Source organism: Nuphar pumila, chromosome 8 (assembly GCF_984573655.1).
Source record: "Nuphar pumila chromosome 8, dmNupPumi1.hap1.1, whole genome shotgun sequence".
Taxonomy (NCBI): domain Eukaryota; kingdom Viridiplantae; phylum Streptophyta; class Magnoliopsida; order Nymphaeales; family Nymphaeaceae; genus Nuphar; species Nuphar pumila.
The window spans coordinates 48751751-48766882 of NC_143256.1; the positions used below are offsets into that span (position 1 = coordinate 48751751).

Consider the following 15132-nt stretch of genomic DNA (forward strand, 5'->3'; position numbering starts at 1 on the left):
ACATGCCATTGTGCATATTTGTGCTATTTTATGCCTTTGGGCATATTTGTTCAAGTGTTATTTGAGTGCCTTTATGCACATCTCTTGTAAGGTATTAGTGCTTGTATGCGTATTGTCTCTTCGTAGACATTTTCACACTCTAGCCCTCCACTCTTCATTTTTTTCCTTCTTCTTTTTCCTTTTTTCCAATTTCAATTTCTGTTCTCCAGTAATATATATAGTTTGTATTTGGACCGGTGTATATATTATATATATAATTCTATAATATACAACCAGTGTTTTCACAGATATATATTATATAATTCATATATAATCTAATTGTGGGATTGAGTTATATAATCAGTTGATTAGTTAAATAATGTCTCTTAATTATATATGTTATATATTTAATTAATCAAAAAATTAATGTATTGTATGACAAATATGATGTGTTTCTCCAAATGCCCTAAAATTTAGGGAATCCTCCCGCTATCCAAAACCACAAATAGGAAACATTTTAGGACCTTTTAACCCCTCACACAAGCAAAACTCACGGGTGGAACAATATATCGCGCGAACTTCGTGAGGTTCGCTTGTGTGAAGGGTAAAAAGATACTAAAAAGTTTCCTATTTACAGTTTGAACAGCGGAAGGATTTCGAAAATTTTATAGCACTTGGGGAAACACGTCATATTTATCATACAGTATGGTCATTTTTCATTAATTAATTATATAAACTTGTGTGTATTTGTGTGGAAAATAGATATACAAACAGTTTAGGACATTATATTTTGCTATCATGCCTGTCATGTTGTCTATTTTTTTAACCTGTTACACACACATGTAGGTGCGGGTAAACACACATCGATATTCGTTCATATATATATATATAGTCACATGTATCGTTAAAGGTAATTTCTCAGTGAGGGTATTTCTGAAAGAGATTTTCAAAAGTTGATAAATCTTGGGAATATCTCAAAATATATAAAAAAAAAATTAAATAAAAATTCTAAAAAATAAGTAAAAATACCGAAAATAAAAAAAAATGAAAGAAACAGTCCCTTCTTCCCTTTTTCTCATCCATTTCTTTCGTCCTTCCTTCCTTTCTTTCCCTTTCCTTTCCTTCTTCGCCTCCCTCGATTCCTTTCTTCTCTTCCTGCTTCCCTTCTTTTCCTTTCCTTCCTTCCCTTCTTCCTTTCTTCTCTTCCTTCTTTTCCTTTCCTTCTTTCTTTTTCTTTCCTTTCTTCTCTTCCTTCTTTCCTTTCTTCTCTGCCTTCTTTCCTTTCCTCCCTTTCTTCCCTTTCTTCTTTTTCTTTCCTTCTTTCCTTTCATTCCTTCCTTCCCTTTCTGTAGCAATATTTATCGCGATAAATATAATTTACCGATATGTTGAAAATATCACGAGAAATACTGATATTTTAAGGTAGACGATATTAAAGGAAATATCTCACAATATTTTCAAAATATATCCAGAAGACAAAATATTGTGATATTACCGTGACAACATCACAATATTTTTTGAAAAAAAAAACTCTTATATTTTAAGTTTGCATTTCCTATTTTTTTGTTTATTTTATATTTTTAAAACCTATAAAAGTAGTTTCTTTACATGTTTGAAAGAAAAATAATGCAAAACTTATTGTTTTCTTATCATTTTCGTTAATATTTATATTTTTTTCAAATTCTAAACTCCAGAGATTTTTCAACTTTTGAAAATCCCTCCGAGAAATACCCTCACGGAGATAATACCTTGAATGACATAGGTGACTATTATATATATATAGCAAGTAACGAGAAAAATAGGAGAAAGAAATACCTTATGAAGTCAAGAAAAAAAAAAGCAGAAAAGTACAATGTTCCAATTAAATCGGTCCTTTGTGGGATGGACAAGCATGGTCAGTTCATAGTTACCGGAAGAGACACCTTAAGGGAAAGCGCACTTCCAAAGTCGGAAGCACCACGCTTTCCCCAAAAAAGGAGAAGTCGTTGGGAAACTCGCTTCCCATTTGAGGGAAGCGCCCGTTTTCCAGTCGCTTCTTAAATTGTTCGTCTCTCACTTCACCCTCATCTTTTTGTATTTGTTTATGTTAATATTCATTATTTTCCACTTCGCACTCGCTTTTCCCTAGTTTCTCACTCGCTTTCCTCTCGTTTCACCCTTGTTTCCTTCACCATTTCCTTTTTCTCTTGTCACAAGCTTCCAAAATGAATTTGGATCCATGCTTCATACTACTTTTAACACTCACTTTCCCACTTCCACTCCATGCATCGCCACCTGCACCATTTCGCATCCAGGTAACTATGGGTCAACTTGGTCCTTTTTGTTGTCACACAGACATGGGTATGGGACAAGATATGGTCACAATTGGTAGGATGCAAGAGTTTTGCAAAACTAGGACAAGGGGGCACAACCAGACATTGTATATATTCAAAATTCTTAATCTAAAGCAGTAAAACATGAATATCATCTTAAGTGCATAGTCTTCAACAACAATTCGAAATCACTACAAGTAAAAACATCAAACAATAAAACTAAGCTAAAAAATGACATATAATGCAATCGATGACAAACTTTAAAAAAAAAGAAAAGAAAACAAGTGAACAGAAAATAAACAGTCAAGATCATAAAAAGAAATAGATAATATTATAAGAAGACAATATTGACGGTGTTTGATACTGGTTTGACTACATCCGATGAAGTGTCATGGTGTGTCAACCATGTCCACACATGATATGCATGTTAAGTGTCAATATGACAGCTTTTTTTTATGGGCATCTTATCATTCCACTTTTCCATTTTGGTATAGAACACGATAACTTTCAAAGCAGTAGCAGTGTGAAAATAAAGACATCTGATCATAATAAGTTGCAGTCAAATACTAAAACCGTCCAATGCATGGTACCGGCGCCAAATTTCAAAGGTCATATGATCTATTAATGTTCAGATGCAATCAAAAGAAGCAAATATTTTGCTAAGTCCTGATTTGGTTACTGGATTTGGTAGATCTGGATTGGATCCAAGATCGAGATCTGGATCGGAATCTGATTGTCGTGTGACCTGTCATATTCTTTTTTTGTTCTTTCCTGTATTACCCTTCTGTATTGTGTATAGTACATGCATTAAGGCTGGGTAACTTTTGTAATTGTTCAACATGTAACAGTTTCAATATATAAAGAGGTTATTCACACGATATCCCACTTTGGGAATCATGCAGCAAAGACCCCTCTAAGGTCTGTTCTTTATTCTCTCTTGATCGCTTTGGACATTGAGGATACCAAAAAATATTACCACAGACCAAATGAGTGATACAGTCAAATGAGAAAGAACCATTGTAGTAAACTCAAAAACCTGGAAGTGTGAACCCAAATATTCTCTGAAGATAGCATAGCAGCAACTGTTAATGCTTGGGACAAACATCCTAGCTCATTCGCAGCAATCAAAGTCCTTGAAAGTGATGGTTCCAATGGCAGTTCTATATAAATATATGACAAGAAAGGAGTTGGTAAATAAGAAATAATAGAACTAGGAACACTAGAGTATAATAGTAATCAAAGCATATGATGGTGATGGTGATGGTGATGGTGATGATAATATTACGGTTAATATCAATACTAAGAATAATACAACTAGTAACAGTATAGCAATGACAGCCATATAATGGTGATAGCAATAATAGTACTGAACTAATGATGAAGACAACGATGATAATCAGTTTTGTAAGTATCGTACCATATCGTATGATATGTATCGTTACTATTACCACTTTTGATACGATACACTCGTAGTGTGTATCTATGTATCATACAATATAGACTTGTATCATACCATATTATACGATACAGGGTGTATAGCATGATACACCTTCAGCGCACTTTAAAAAGGGCCGAATCTTATTTTTCACTTTTTGGGTTTTGAAGATATCTTGAGGGCCGATTTACTCATTTGTGTAGAAAACATTAGAGGGGAAACCATGCACCCTAGGAGCCGTGAAAGCGATTTGAGGGTCCATATGTGCAGAAGAAAGAGGGCTTTTGCGGTTTGCTCAAGGGTGCATTTCCACCATTTTTTCACTCAAAGAAGTGGGTTAAGGTAAAAGATCCCCAAGCGATTTGGGGGTCGATCTGTGCATAAGAAAGAGGGCTATTGCGGTTTGCTCAATTAAGAGCGCATTTTCACCATTTTTTCACTCAAAGAAGTGGGTTAAGGTAAAAGATCCCTATTTTTTTGCTTCTTATTGAGTTTTTTTGGAGGAAGATGACATCAAATGACCCTGCATGGCAATGGGGCACTCAAGTAACGAGTTGGAAGCGATTGAAAATCAAGTGAAAATTTTGCCATAATATTTTTTCAGGTGGTATCTCTCAGTTGAAGCATCATTTTGCTGGAATATATTATAATGTTGCCCTATGCAAGTCAAAGAATTTGCCAAAGACCATGAAATGGCAAGGCCACTAGTTGCTTACCACTTTGAGAGAGAAAAAAAAAGGAGATGAATGAAGCGAAAATGAGGTATGTGCACCTATGGGATAATGTTTATGATGTAAATGATGACCTCCTCACTTCCGATCCAACAACCCTTAGCATAGCATCAGAAGTAGAAAGCTTTGCACCAAAGAGCAAAGGTATAGTTAGTGCTAGCAGTAGCTATGAGAGTAGAAAGAGAAGAGGAGGAAGTTCCTCTAGAGGAGGTAGAGTTGGAGGCTCTATTAGGAATTTTTTTTCTCCTGTCCCTAAGTTGCAGCCCGACATTCACACTACTATGGGCCCAAAACATTTAGTCGAGCAAGCAAATGTCGTAGTTGGGAGATGGTTTTATCATGTAAGCATTCTTTTTAATGCAAAAAATTTATTTCATTTTCAAGTAATGGCAGATATCATAATCGGTATCAAACCTTCATATAAAATACCTTCATATCATGATTTGAAATGAAAAATTCTAGATATTAATATGAATGAAGTGAAGAAATATTGTAATGAGATAAGGCAATCATGGAAGGAAATTGAGTATAGCATCCTAGCAGATAGGTGGACTGACAGAAAGACAAGGACCTTGATAAATTTTCTTGTCTATTATCCAAAAGGAATTATATTTTTGAAATCTATAGATTTATCTAATACGCCCAAGAGGCAAATGTATTGCACAAGGTGTTTAATGAGGTTGTGGATGAGGTGAAGCCTGAAAATATAATTCAATTTATCACTGATAATGCAAAAAATTATAGGGCAGCAGGTAAAGAATTGGCAGAAAATTATGGAACATTCTTTTGGATCCCTTGTGCTGCCCACTGCATAGCCCTCGTGTTAGAGGCTATGTCACATAGATTCGGGTGCGGATGTGGGTACGAGTGCGGATGCGGCGATGAGGCACTTTAAAAAAACTTGGGTGCGGGAGTACGGGGGTGGTATATATATATATATATATATATATATATAATTTTAAACAGTTTTAAGTTAACACTATGTTTATGTGTATGCATTTATGTATTTATATATATAATAAGACAAAAATGGACTTGATTAGGGTTAACTGAATCTACTTTTGGATAGAAATGGACCTTAGTGTAGTTGACTTCACACAACATAAAGGAAGTTGTGTCCAAATGTTGCACCCGCCTGGGTGTGACGCGGGTGCGGTGCCCTGATAGAAGAGTCTGTGTTACATAGGTTAGAGGATATCGGCAGCATGGACAAGATAAAACAAACAGTTGAATGCTACCAAGGTAGAACTCTACGTCACCCTTACTCTTTAATTTAAAGTATTTGTTTTTAAAACTTTAAATTCATTTTAGTTTTAAATTGGCATGGATGGATTATGTATCCGAATTGGATCCATGATCCAAATCCATATCCAATCCAATTGGATCTTAACCCGGACCGAGTTCTAGTCAATATGGATCCTAGAGTGGGTCCAGATCCATATTAACATAGGTCCAACGGAGTGGGTCTAGTCAGATCCAAACCGAAAAATATCCAAAAATAAAGGCCCGCCATTTTAGAAAAATGCATTTTTTGAGCAAACCATTACCCGATTTCGATAAAACAGATCTCCTACGAGATCTACGTTCCGAGACGGATCTAACGATGGTCTTAGCTCAATTTCGCTTTCGAATTTCACCTGAATTTAACTCAATTTTTTCTTAAATTTAAAGGTTAAAAACAAATATTTATGCAGATTTTTCTTAATATATTTAGATCTTATCAATGGGCTCTGGACCAAGTCGAGACCTAGGTGGACATCATCTCATATTTAATTATTTCCATAATTTTCATATTAAATATAAATATTTAATTTAAAATTATATTTTTAGGCTTAAAAATTATGAGATATTACAGAGACTGTCTTGGACCTCGGGATTTGGCCTGCTTTGAGTATCCACGAATCAAGATGAAATTTAATTGTGTGCATTAAGTAGGAACATCCACGCAAAAGCAATGCTTTATAATTGAACTTAAAAAGTCATTCATATATATTACATTGGTTCATGCATACATAAATGTTTAATTTAGCATGAGATTGTTGATTATTTTTAATTGAACTGCTTATATTATAAGTTTGTTCTGAATATGTGATGTTTGTAGAGCCCTCTTAAACTTATGTTTGATTTGGTTTATGCTAATTAACTTACTGTTAGATTTTCAGAGGATCTCGTACGAGAACTTCAGTTCTTACCTCATTTTTAGAAACCTTTTTAAGGTACTAAGGCTCAGTGATGGGATCGACTTGTTGGAGGAATCAAGTGTTATTTTTTTATGGACCGAATTCTGATGGTTTTTAGGAGTTGGTGGTTTATGAGGAACTTGTTGAACCCTAAATTGAGACTCTTCTATTAAATTCAATTTGATTTAAATTCATGGTTTGATTTATTCTATGTGTGGGATATGTGTTGGGTTGTCTGCAATATTTTAAAATTATTTATTCATTAAAAAGAATTCTATATTTTTTCAGGGTCAGTTTGGGGTCATTACAGTTGTTGGCACTCTTCTGCTTATCGCACCCTCTATAGTCCCAACCAAGAATAGCACATAAAGGCATGTTCATCTTTCAATTCCTCTACTGTAATATCACATATTTTTTCATGATTTTTAATTTTAAAAAATATGATTTTTTTAAAATAAAATATTTAATTAAATTGATAAAAATCATGAAAATATATTAAAATATAGGTGAAGTCAGTTGGGTCTGGACGTGGCCTAGAGCCCACTAACAAGACCTAGATGAGCCAATTATAATTTGATAAATTTTTTGTTTTTAACCTTTAAATTCGAGCGAAATTCAAGCAAAAATCAAGTATGTAGACCGTTAGATGCGCCTCATAGTTCTAACCATGTGGTGTCTTGTTTTTATGAAATCGGGTTATGGTTTGCCTGAAAAACGCATTTTTCAAAAAATGGCCCACCTCTATTTTTGCCGTTTTCTGGATTTGATCGGACAGAATCCACTCTGTTTGATCCAAGTTAATATAAATTTAGACCCAGTCCAGGACGCATATTAACAAGGATCTGGTCCAAGTATGATCCATATGGATTTGGATCTTGGATCCAGATCTGGATTTGAAATCCATACACGGTCAATTTAAAACTTCAAAATCAATTTAAAATTTAAGTTGGATAAGGTAGAGTTCGACCTGGGGTAGAACTCTACCCCATAGAGACTTCTAGAGGGGGGCGACACCATCTGAAATATTATATAAATTATTGAATAAAATAATTAATTAATTAAAAAAGGATATTATCTAGAAGAGGTGGAGTTCTATATTGAGTAGAACTCTACACACTAAAGCCTTATCTAGAGGGGACGTCACCTTCTAGATAAAAATTAAAATAGAAAAAAATAAAAAGATAAAACAAAATATTAAAGAATATTATAAAAAGGGGTTGGTCTCCCCTCTCTCTAGAAAGTCATGTTCTAGAGAGAGGGAGAGAGAGAGAGAGAGCTAGAAAAAAAAAAGAGGAAACCCAAAATTGTGTGAGAGAGAGAGAGGAAAGAAAAGAAAAGAAAGAAAGAGAGAAAAGAGAAAGGAAGAAAAGAAGAAGAAAGAGAAGAAGAAAATCTAGCTTTTCCATACATCCATCATTTTTCTCCGGTTTTTTTCAATGCTACAACTAAGGGGATTTCATGATAAATGCCCTCCACACACTAGCGGAGACTGTGACGACGCAGACGGCGTAGGCGACGCAGGCGATGCAGACGGCGTAGGCGGCACATATACCTAGGTGTGCCCATCCCACCAAGGTTGCTCTGAACCCCAATGGTGTTACTTATGAGCGATTCCTGAAGTTGGACCTGCCAACTTTTTCAAGAAAGGTCGACCCAAAGGCAGCCGAGAGCTGGGTCGAGGAGACCGAGCAGGCGTTTCATGTTCTACCTATCCCTGAGGACAGGAAGACCGCCTTTGGCACGTACCGTCTAAAGGGTGATGCCAAGAAGTGGTGGGACACCCTGCGAAGGGTGAAGTAGGCTGGAGTGGACGTGATTCCTTGAGAGGTTTTCAGGAAAGAGTTTTTAGGCATGTACTTTCCCTCCTACGCACGGGAAAGGATGCATCAGAAGTTCCTTGAGCTGACTCAGGGGAGTACGAGTTTGGTGGACTATACCACTAAATTTAGGAGTCTAGAGCGGTATTGTTCGAACTTATTCCTTAATGATAAGGCGAGGGCAACCAAGTACGTTCGCGGGCTGAAGGACGGACTTTGAGTCCAAGTGAGGACAAGTCGACCGACTTCATTGAGTGACACGATAGAGTCTGTGACCGTCCTGAACGAGGAGTGGGAGCATTCTAGGGATGGGTCGCAAAAGAGAGGCGGCGGTGGAGATAGCTCTGCGAGTGGCAAGGCGCAGGAGGATAAGAGGCAGCGGACCTAGCAGCGACAGCAGCAAAGGAAGGCATCATTTGTGTGCAACAGGTGCAACAAGAGCCATCCTCTGGGCTTTTGCATGACGTTCAAGGGAGTATGCTAGCAGTACCAGCAGCCTGATCACATTGCTACTTATTGTCCGAGCAAGTCGACGGCTCAAGGAGGACAGCAGCAGCAGGATCAGCGAAGGACCAACGGGAGAGTTTATGCCGTTATGGCTACTACGCAGGGTGATCAGACTGATCTGATCGAAGGTATCTTTTTAGTTGCAGATTATTATGCTTGTGTGATGTTTGATTCTGGCACTACCCACACATATTCGATACGTTCTAATTTCGTAGACGAAATTCTTTTAAGGGGCTAGGGATGTAATATCGCGTATTTTCACACTTAGTTAAATTTGAGATTTTTGAAAAATTGGCTAAGTATAGAAGAAAAATCGGTAGATTCTCGATTTTAGGTCGATCCTTTTGAGTTTGGGCTTGGCCCAAGTCTCATTGTTAAGAACTAAAGGAGCCACTCAAAACGTGAGAAAAAGTTTTATTTTTGCCCTTTAAATTCAAGCAAAATTCGGGTTATTTTTGGGCAAATTTTGAAAGTGAAATTCAGGCTAAATATCGTTGGATGCGTCTCAAAATTCTGAGTGTAACGATATTTTATTTTCCGTTATTCAGGTTACGATTCACCCAAAATCGCATTTTTTCAAAAAAAGAGCAGTTTGTCGGTTCGAATCCGGATTTAGATCGGATCGGATAGATTTGATCCAAATTAATATGGATCCAAATTAAAAGAGAGGAAGAGGAAGGAGGGAGCTTCTTCTCCAATCATCCGTCGTTTCCACCATTATTTCCTTGTTTCTTTTCGATCTTTGTGTAAGGTACGGGTCTTTCTCTTGAATCGGATGAGAAAAAGAGCATGGATTTGTATTCCATGCACTATTTTAGCAGAAATCTTTAGAAAAAGATTAAATCTGAATACTTACTCTAATATGGGTTTGATGTTTCTCGTTTTCGAAGTTTATATTGAGAAATATATATATATTGATGCTTGTATTTGTGGATCCCTAAATCGGGACAGATTTGCGTGTTTATGACATTCGCAAATCTGGTTCAGGTTTAGTGCATGCATAATTTTGGTAACGGGGTGCAATAATAAGTAGTTACATGTATTTTTGTAATTTGCTTTGTTGATAGATGCATGCCTAATCTCAAAATCTGTAAAATCGTGTTTGCTTGTGAATCATGCATAACAGAATAGATATATGCATACTCATGCCTACTTGATATATGAATATGTGCAAGCATGTAAAAACTGAGTGGAATCATATGCATAATTGGGCAATGAAATTCCATATGCATACAGCCTAAGTTGAACATGCATATGCATGAATTATTGAATCTATATATGTGCGTTTTTGCATGTTATATTTATATATTTTGTTTATTTTCCTTTTCAAACAAAAAAAAAACAGCCGAATGGGTACTTAATTGCTACCTTGGGGCCAGCTGGCAGCCCAGCCGAACTGGGTTCGGCTGGCCTGTCAGGCCTTGGCCACTCGTATTAGCGTAGCCATGTGTTGGCTGGGCATGATAAAAGAAAAAAAAAAGAAGCAATTTTTTTGTGGTTTGGGCTGGCTGGACTGCCAGGTGGTGCACAGGCCCAGCCTGGGTTGTGTAGTACCCTGCCAGGCCCAGCCGAGCCAGTCGGAGTCAAACCCCAGCCGACTGGGTCGGCTGGGTGCTGGACTGTTTTATACACACAAAAAAAAAAAGGGGGGGGGGGGGGGGGGGCTTAAAAGAGTTTCTTTTAGCAGACTTGTGGGCAATCTGGCCAGACCGGGACAGCACCTAAACAGGTGCTGACAGACCTGGTTACCAGGCCTGTCGGGCCTTATAGGCCCAACCGAGCAGGTGGGTGCAGTTAATTCTTTTTCAAAAAAAAAAAAGTGTTAGCAAATAATGAAACACAAGGGGTTTTACTGATTTAAAAACCCAGAAATCTTCCACATATGCTGAACCTAATGGTTATGTTGATTCACGTTTGCTACATATTCACATTTTGATATAGTTCATGCTTCGAGTCCGGTTGTTGTGTTCATATTTATGTATAGTTGATGTTCATGCTTGAGTATGACAAATAATCAACATTTTGCACATTAAATGCATTGATTTGAGCTTAAAAGAAAATTCAGTCGGATGCACTAGATTTACAGATTTTGCCACTATAAATGTTTAGGCTATATGCATGCACAAATGGAATGGAATCATGTTTACTTAACGGATGAACGTTGCAAAAATGGAATGGAATCATGTTTACTTAACGGATGAACGTTGTTTATACATGCAGCCTGAATTTGTATATGCATATGCATGCATCATCGAACCTAAATATGGGTGCCTTTGCATGTAAAGGAACGAAATCTCTGCATTGCAGTATATCATGCTTAATCAAAGTGTTAATGCACCATTGTTCTTATGTGCACGTGCATGCATGAAATAGATATGTTTTGCATGTAAGTGATTGCATGAATGCCCACATGTTTTAAGTGAAGTGATTAATGAATGAAAGCATGCACTTGGTATGGTGGTGAGAACTTATGCAGATGAATATTATTGTTTCTTGCACATCTTTTTATTGGCATAAATGAATGTGCATTGAGAAGCATTTAAAAGGAATGAATGCATATTGGCATGTGATTCATGATTTTTGCATATGAATGCATCGATGATCAAAATAGATCATCATGGGCAGCGTGAGCCTTGAGCTTGAGTTGCTTTTTGTTTTAGTTGTTCTATGCATTGCAAAAAAATCAATTGTGATATTATTGTTCTTATTGCTCTAATCTATGTTGTAACGCGCTGTGGTCCCGTGAAGAGCTTCGCATGTTAATTTGCAAGCTTGTGTTATTAATTCTGGATGTTGATTTGCAAGCTTGTGTTATTAATTCTGCATGTTGAATTGCAAATTAAAAGAGATGAATTAATAAGAAGATAAAAAAAATTAAAGAACATTGTAATCTACGTTTCCTTAATGTCCTTTGTATAATATGAGAATTTTGGACATTGCGGTTTTAGAGAACCGTGAGGATACTAAAACTCTGTGTGCATTGTTGTTGCCCCTGAACCCGATATTGAGGTTCTTCTCTTAGTCACGGTTTTAGGAAAAATCTGTCACTTTGCCTGGGGGTGATGTGTAGATACAGCTGGTGTTTTGATATACCAAGAAAGTGGCACTTGTGAATTTGGATGTCCCTGGTGTCCCGACATTAGATTTAGATGTCTAATGTTCCGAAGGCTGTTTCGGTCAAGGGCTAAGTTTAGAACCGAGTAATAAAATACAACTTGTGTGCTAAGTTACCCTGGGAACCCTACTTGACTTCAAGAATTATTACTCGTTTGGAGTATTCGCGGGCAATGGTAATTAAAAAGAGGAACTTAAATTGTGTGCATTTAATAGGGACATGCATATGAAAAAAAAAACTCTGATAAAAGATAATAATTTGTTTATGAGGTTTGTTCCGTAGTGCTTAATTTGTTGTCTCTGATGCTTATTAAATTGTTTTCTATTGCATGAATAATTGAGTTATGAATTTGTCGTAATTGCATCCCTCTAAAATATTTCATGAATCTTATTTATGTTCTTTTTACTTATTTATTTCATTAGAGGGATTCGTACATAGGATTCTTTGGATTCTAACACCCCTACTTTTGTGTTTTTCACAACCTCAGAGGCCCAGTAAGGCAACTTGCTTTTGAGAGGAGTCGCGAGGGGACCACACGATGGATTGACAGATTCTTTTAGATAACGTGGATCTTCTTTTTGCTTTATTTATATTTTATTTTGCTTATATCGCAGACTCTATGCATTTTAATAAATAAAGTTTAGTTTGCTTTGAAAAATGAGTATAAGAACCCTTATGGTTGTGGATGTGTTGTAACTTTAAAGGCCTCATGTCTTTGGGAATGTTTCCGCACTTGAAAAAAAATGTTGTCACTTGGCCATGGGTACGAGTTGAGGCCGTTACAGTGTAAATGGGTTTTTAAAATTAAAATAAAAAGTGATGGGTCTCTCGAAAGATATAAAGCAAGGTTAGTTGCAAAAGGATACTCTCAAGAATATAGTGTAGATTACGATGAGACCTTTGCCCCAGTTGCTCGTATGACTACAGTTAGGACTCTAATAGCAGTAGCATCTATCAAAAAATGGCTTATATATCATCTAGATGTTAAGAATGTATTCTTAAATGAAAACTTAGAGGAAGTATACATGGATCCCCCTCCTGGTCTGACTATTGAAAATGGCATGGTTCTTCGCCTTCAAAAGGCTCTATATGGGCTTAGATAAGCCCCCAAAGCATGGTATGATCGATTTAGTGGTACTATGTTAAAGCTTTGATTTAAATCTTGTTTCAATGACACTGCTCTTTTTGTTAGATCTACAGGTACCTCATTGATTATTCTTCTCTTGTACGTCGATGATATGATCATCACTAGGAATGATCAAAAGGAAATTGAAGATATTAAAATCTTGCTTAAAAAATCGTTTTATATGACCGACCTTGGTTTTTTGAGATATTTTTTAGGAATTGAAGTAGCCTATTTGCCAAGAGGATACATTTTATCTCAAATCAAGTTTGCAACTGATATTGTTGAACGTTCGAGAATCACTAACACAAAATTTGATGATACTCCTGAAGTGATAAATGCCAAAATGAGAGCTGAATATGAAGTGTTATTAGATGATACAACTCCTTATAGACAACTTATTGGATCATTAATGTACATGTCTATTACAAGGCTATATATTGCACATGTCGTACACATTGCGAGTCAATTTCAACAAGCGTCGACGACGGTTCACATGAGTGCAGTATTAAGAATAGTTCGATACATTAAGAAAACCATATCTAAAGGGTTATTCTTATCATCTTCCTCATCCTTAAATCTTATTGCTTATACTAATTCTGACTGGGGAGGAGATCCCAATAATCATCACTCAACTACAGGCTTTTGTGTGTTTTTAGGTGATTCCTTCGTCTCTTGGTGCTGCAAAAAACAACAAAAGGTGTCTTTATCCTCTACGGAAGCCGAGTACAGGGTAATGGCTACAACAACCACTGAGGTTGTGTGGATGAGACCGCTGCTTTCCGACATGGGTGTTGATATCGCCGAATCTTCAAAACTATGTTGCGATAACAAGAGCGCCATATATATACCCTACAATCACACATTTCATGAGAGAACAAAACACATTGAGATGAATTGTCACTATGTTCGCGAAGAATATTTGAAGGAGACTATTACGTTGCCATATGTTCAGTCTGAATTTCATGTTACAGGCTTCTTCACCAAAGCTTTTTCGTTGCCCGGATTTTTGTATCTTCTTAGCAAACTTTCGGTGATTTCACTGTAAGTTTGAGGGGGGGTGTTAAAAATTATATGTATTTGAATACCCAACAAGGGTATTTTAGTCTTTTTGTACGTAGAATAGTCCACTGGGGACTAAAATGTAAATATTTATTTTATTTTTATTTTTTCTACTTTAATTCTTTTACTGTCAGATTTTTTATTGTTGGGAGACAGTCCAACTAGACGTTGGACTACCTCCCATTGTGAGGCTCTATAAATAGAGCCTCACTCCACTCTTTAAAGGTGTAGAAGGTTGCACCACACCCTAGGTAGAGAGAGAGAGATGGGAGAGAGAGAGAGAGAGACGGTTGCACATGTAGAGAAACTCGTTAATTAACATTAGGGCTCTCTCTATGTTAAATAGAGAGAGGCCAAAATAATAAATTACATCTAAGTCCCTTATTTAATAAAACTTTCAAATAACCTCCAAACTAAGAAGGTTTAAACTTAAACCACCTACTCTCAACACTCCCCCTCAAGCTGGAGCATAGATATCAACCATGTTCAGCTTGTCACAACATTTTGAGAAATTTGGTCTAGCAAGGGGTTTTGTAAACATATCTACAACTTGATCTTCCGACTTTAGATATTTGGTAGTGATATGTCCAGCTTGAACCATATCTCTTACATAGTGGCAATCAACCTCAATGTGCTTTGTTCTCTCATGAAAGACAGGATTGTTTGCTATATATGTTGTAGCCTTGTTATCACACATCATGGTCATAGGAGAGGAAACCTTCACCTGAAGATCATGAAGAACAGTACGAACCCACATCAATTCAGCAGTTGTTTGGGTCATAGCCCGATATTCTGATTCTGCACTCGACCTAGAAACCATATTTTGTTTCTTACTTCTCCAAGAAATCAAGTTGTCTCCCAGAAACACACA

General features: G+C 36.6%; 1 protein-coding gene across 9 annotated transcripts in view; it reads right to left on the reverse strand.

Annotated features, from left to right (window-relative positions):
• Positions 1-15132, reverse strand: part of LOC149829927 (putative pre-mRNA-splicing factor ATP-dependent RNA helicase DEAH4) — a 149827-nt gene that overhangs the window by 47204 nt on the left and 87491 nt on the right. For all 9 annotated transcript variants that reach the window (XR_016433764.1, XM_090016173.1, XM_090016170.1 and 6 more), the window contains one exon: positions 3328-3451. Coding sequence is in view for 8 of the 9 variants with exons in the window: in XM_090016173.1 (XP_089872299.1) it covers positions 3328-3451 (124 nt within the window). In the remaining variant the exon portion in view is untranslated. The remainder of the gene's footprint in view (positions 1-3327; positions 3452-15132) is intronic.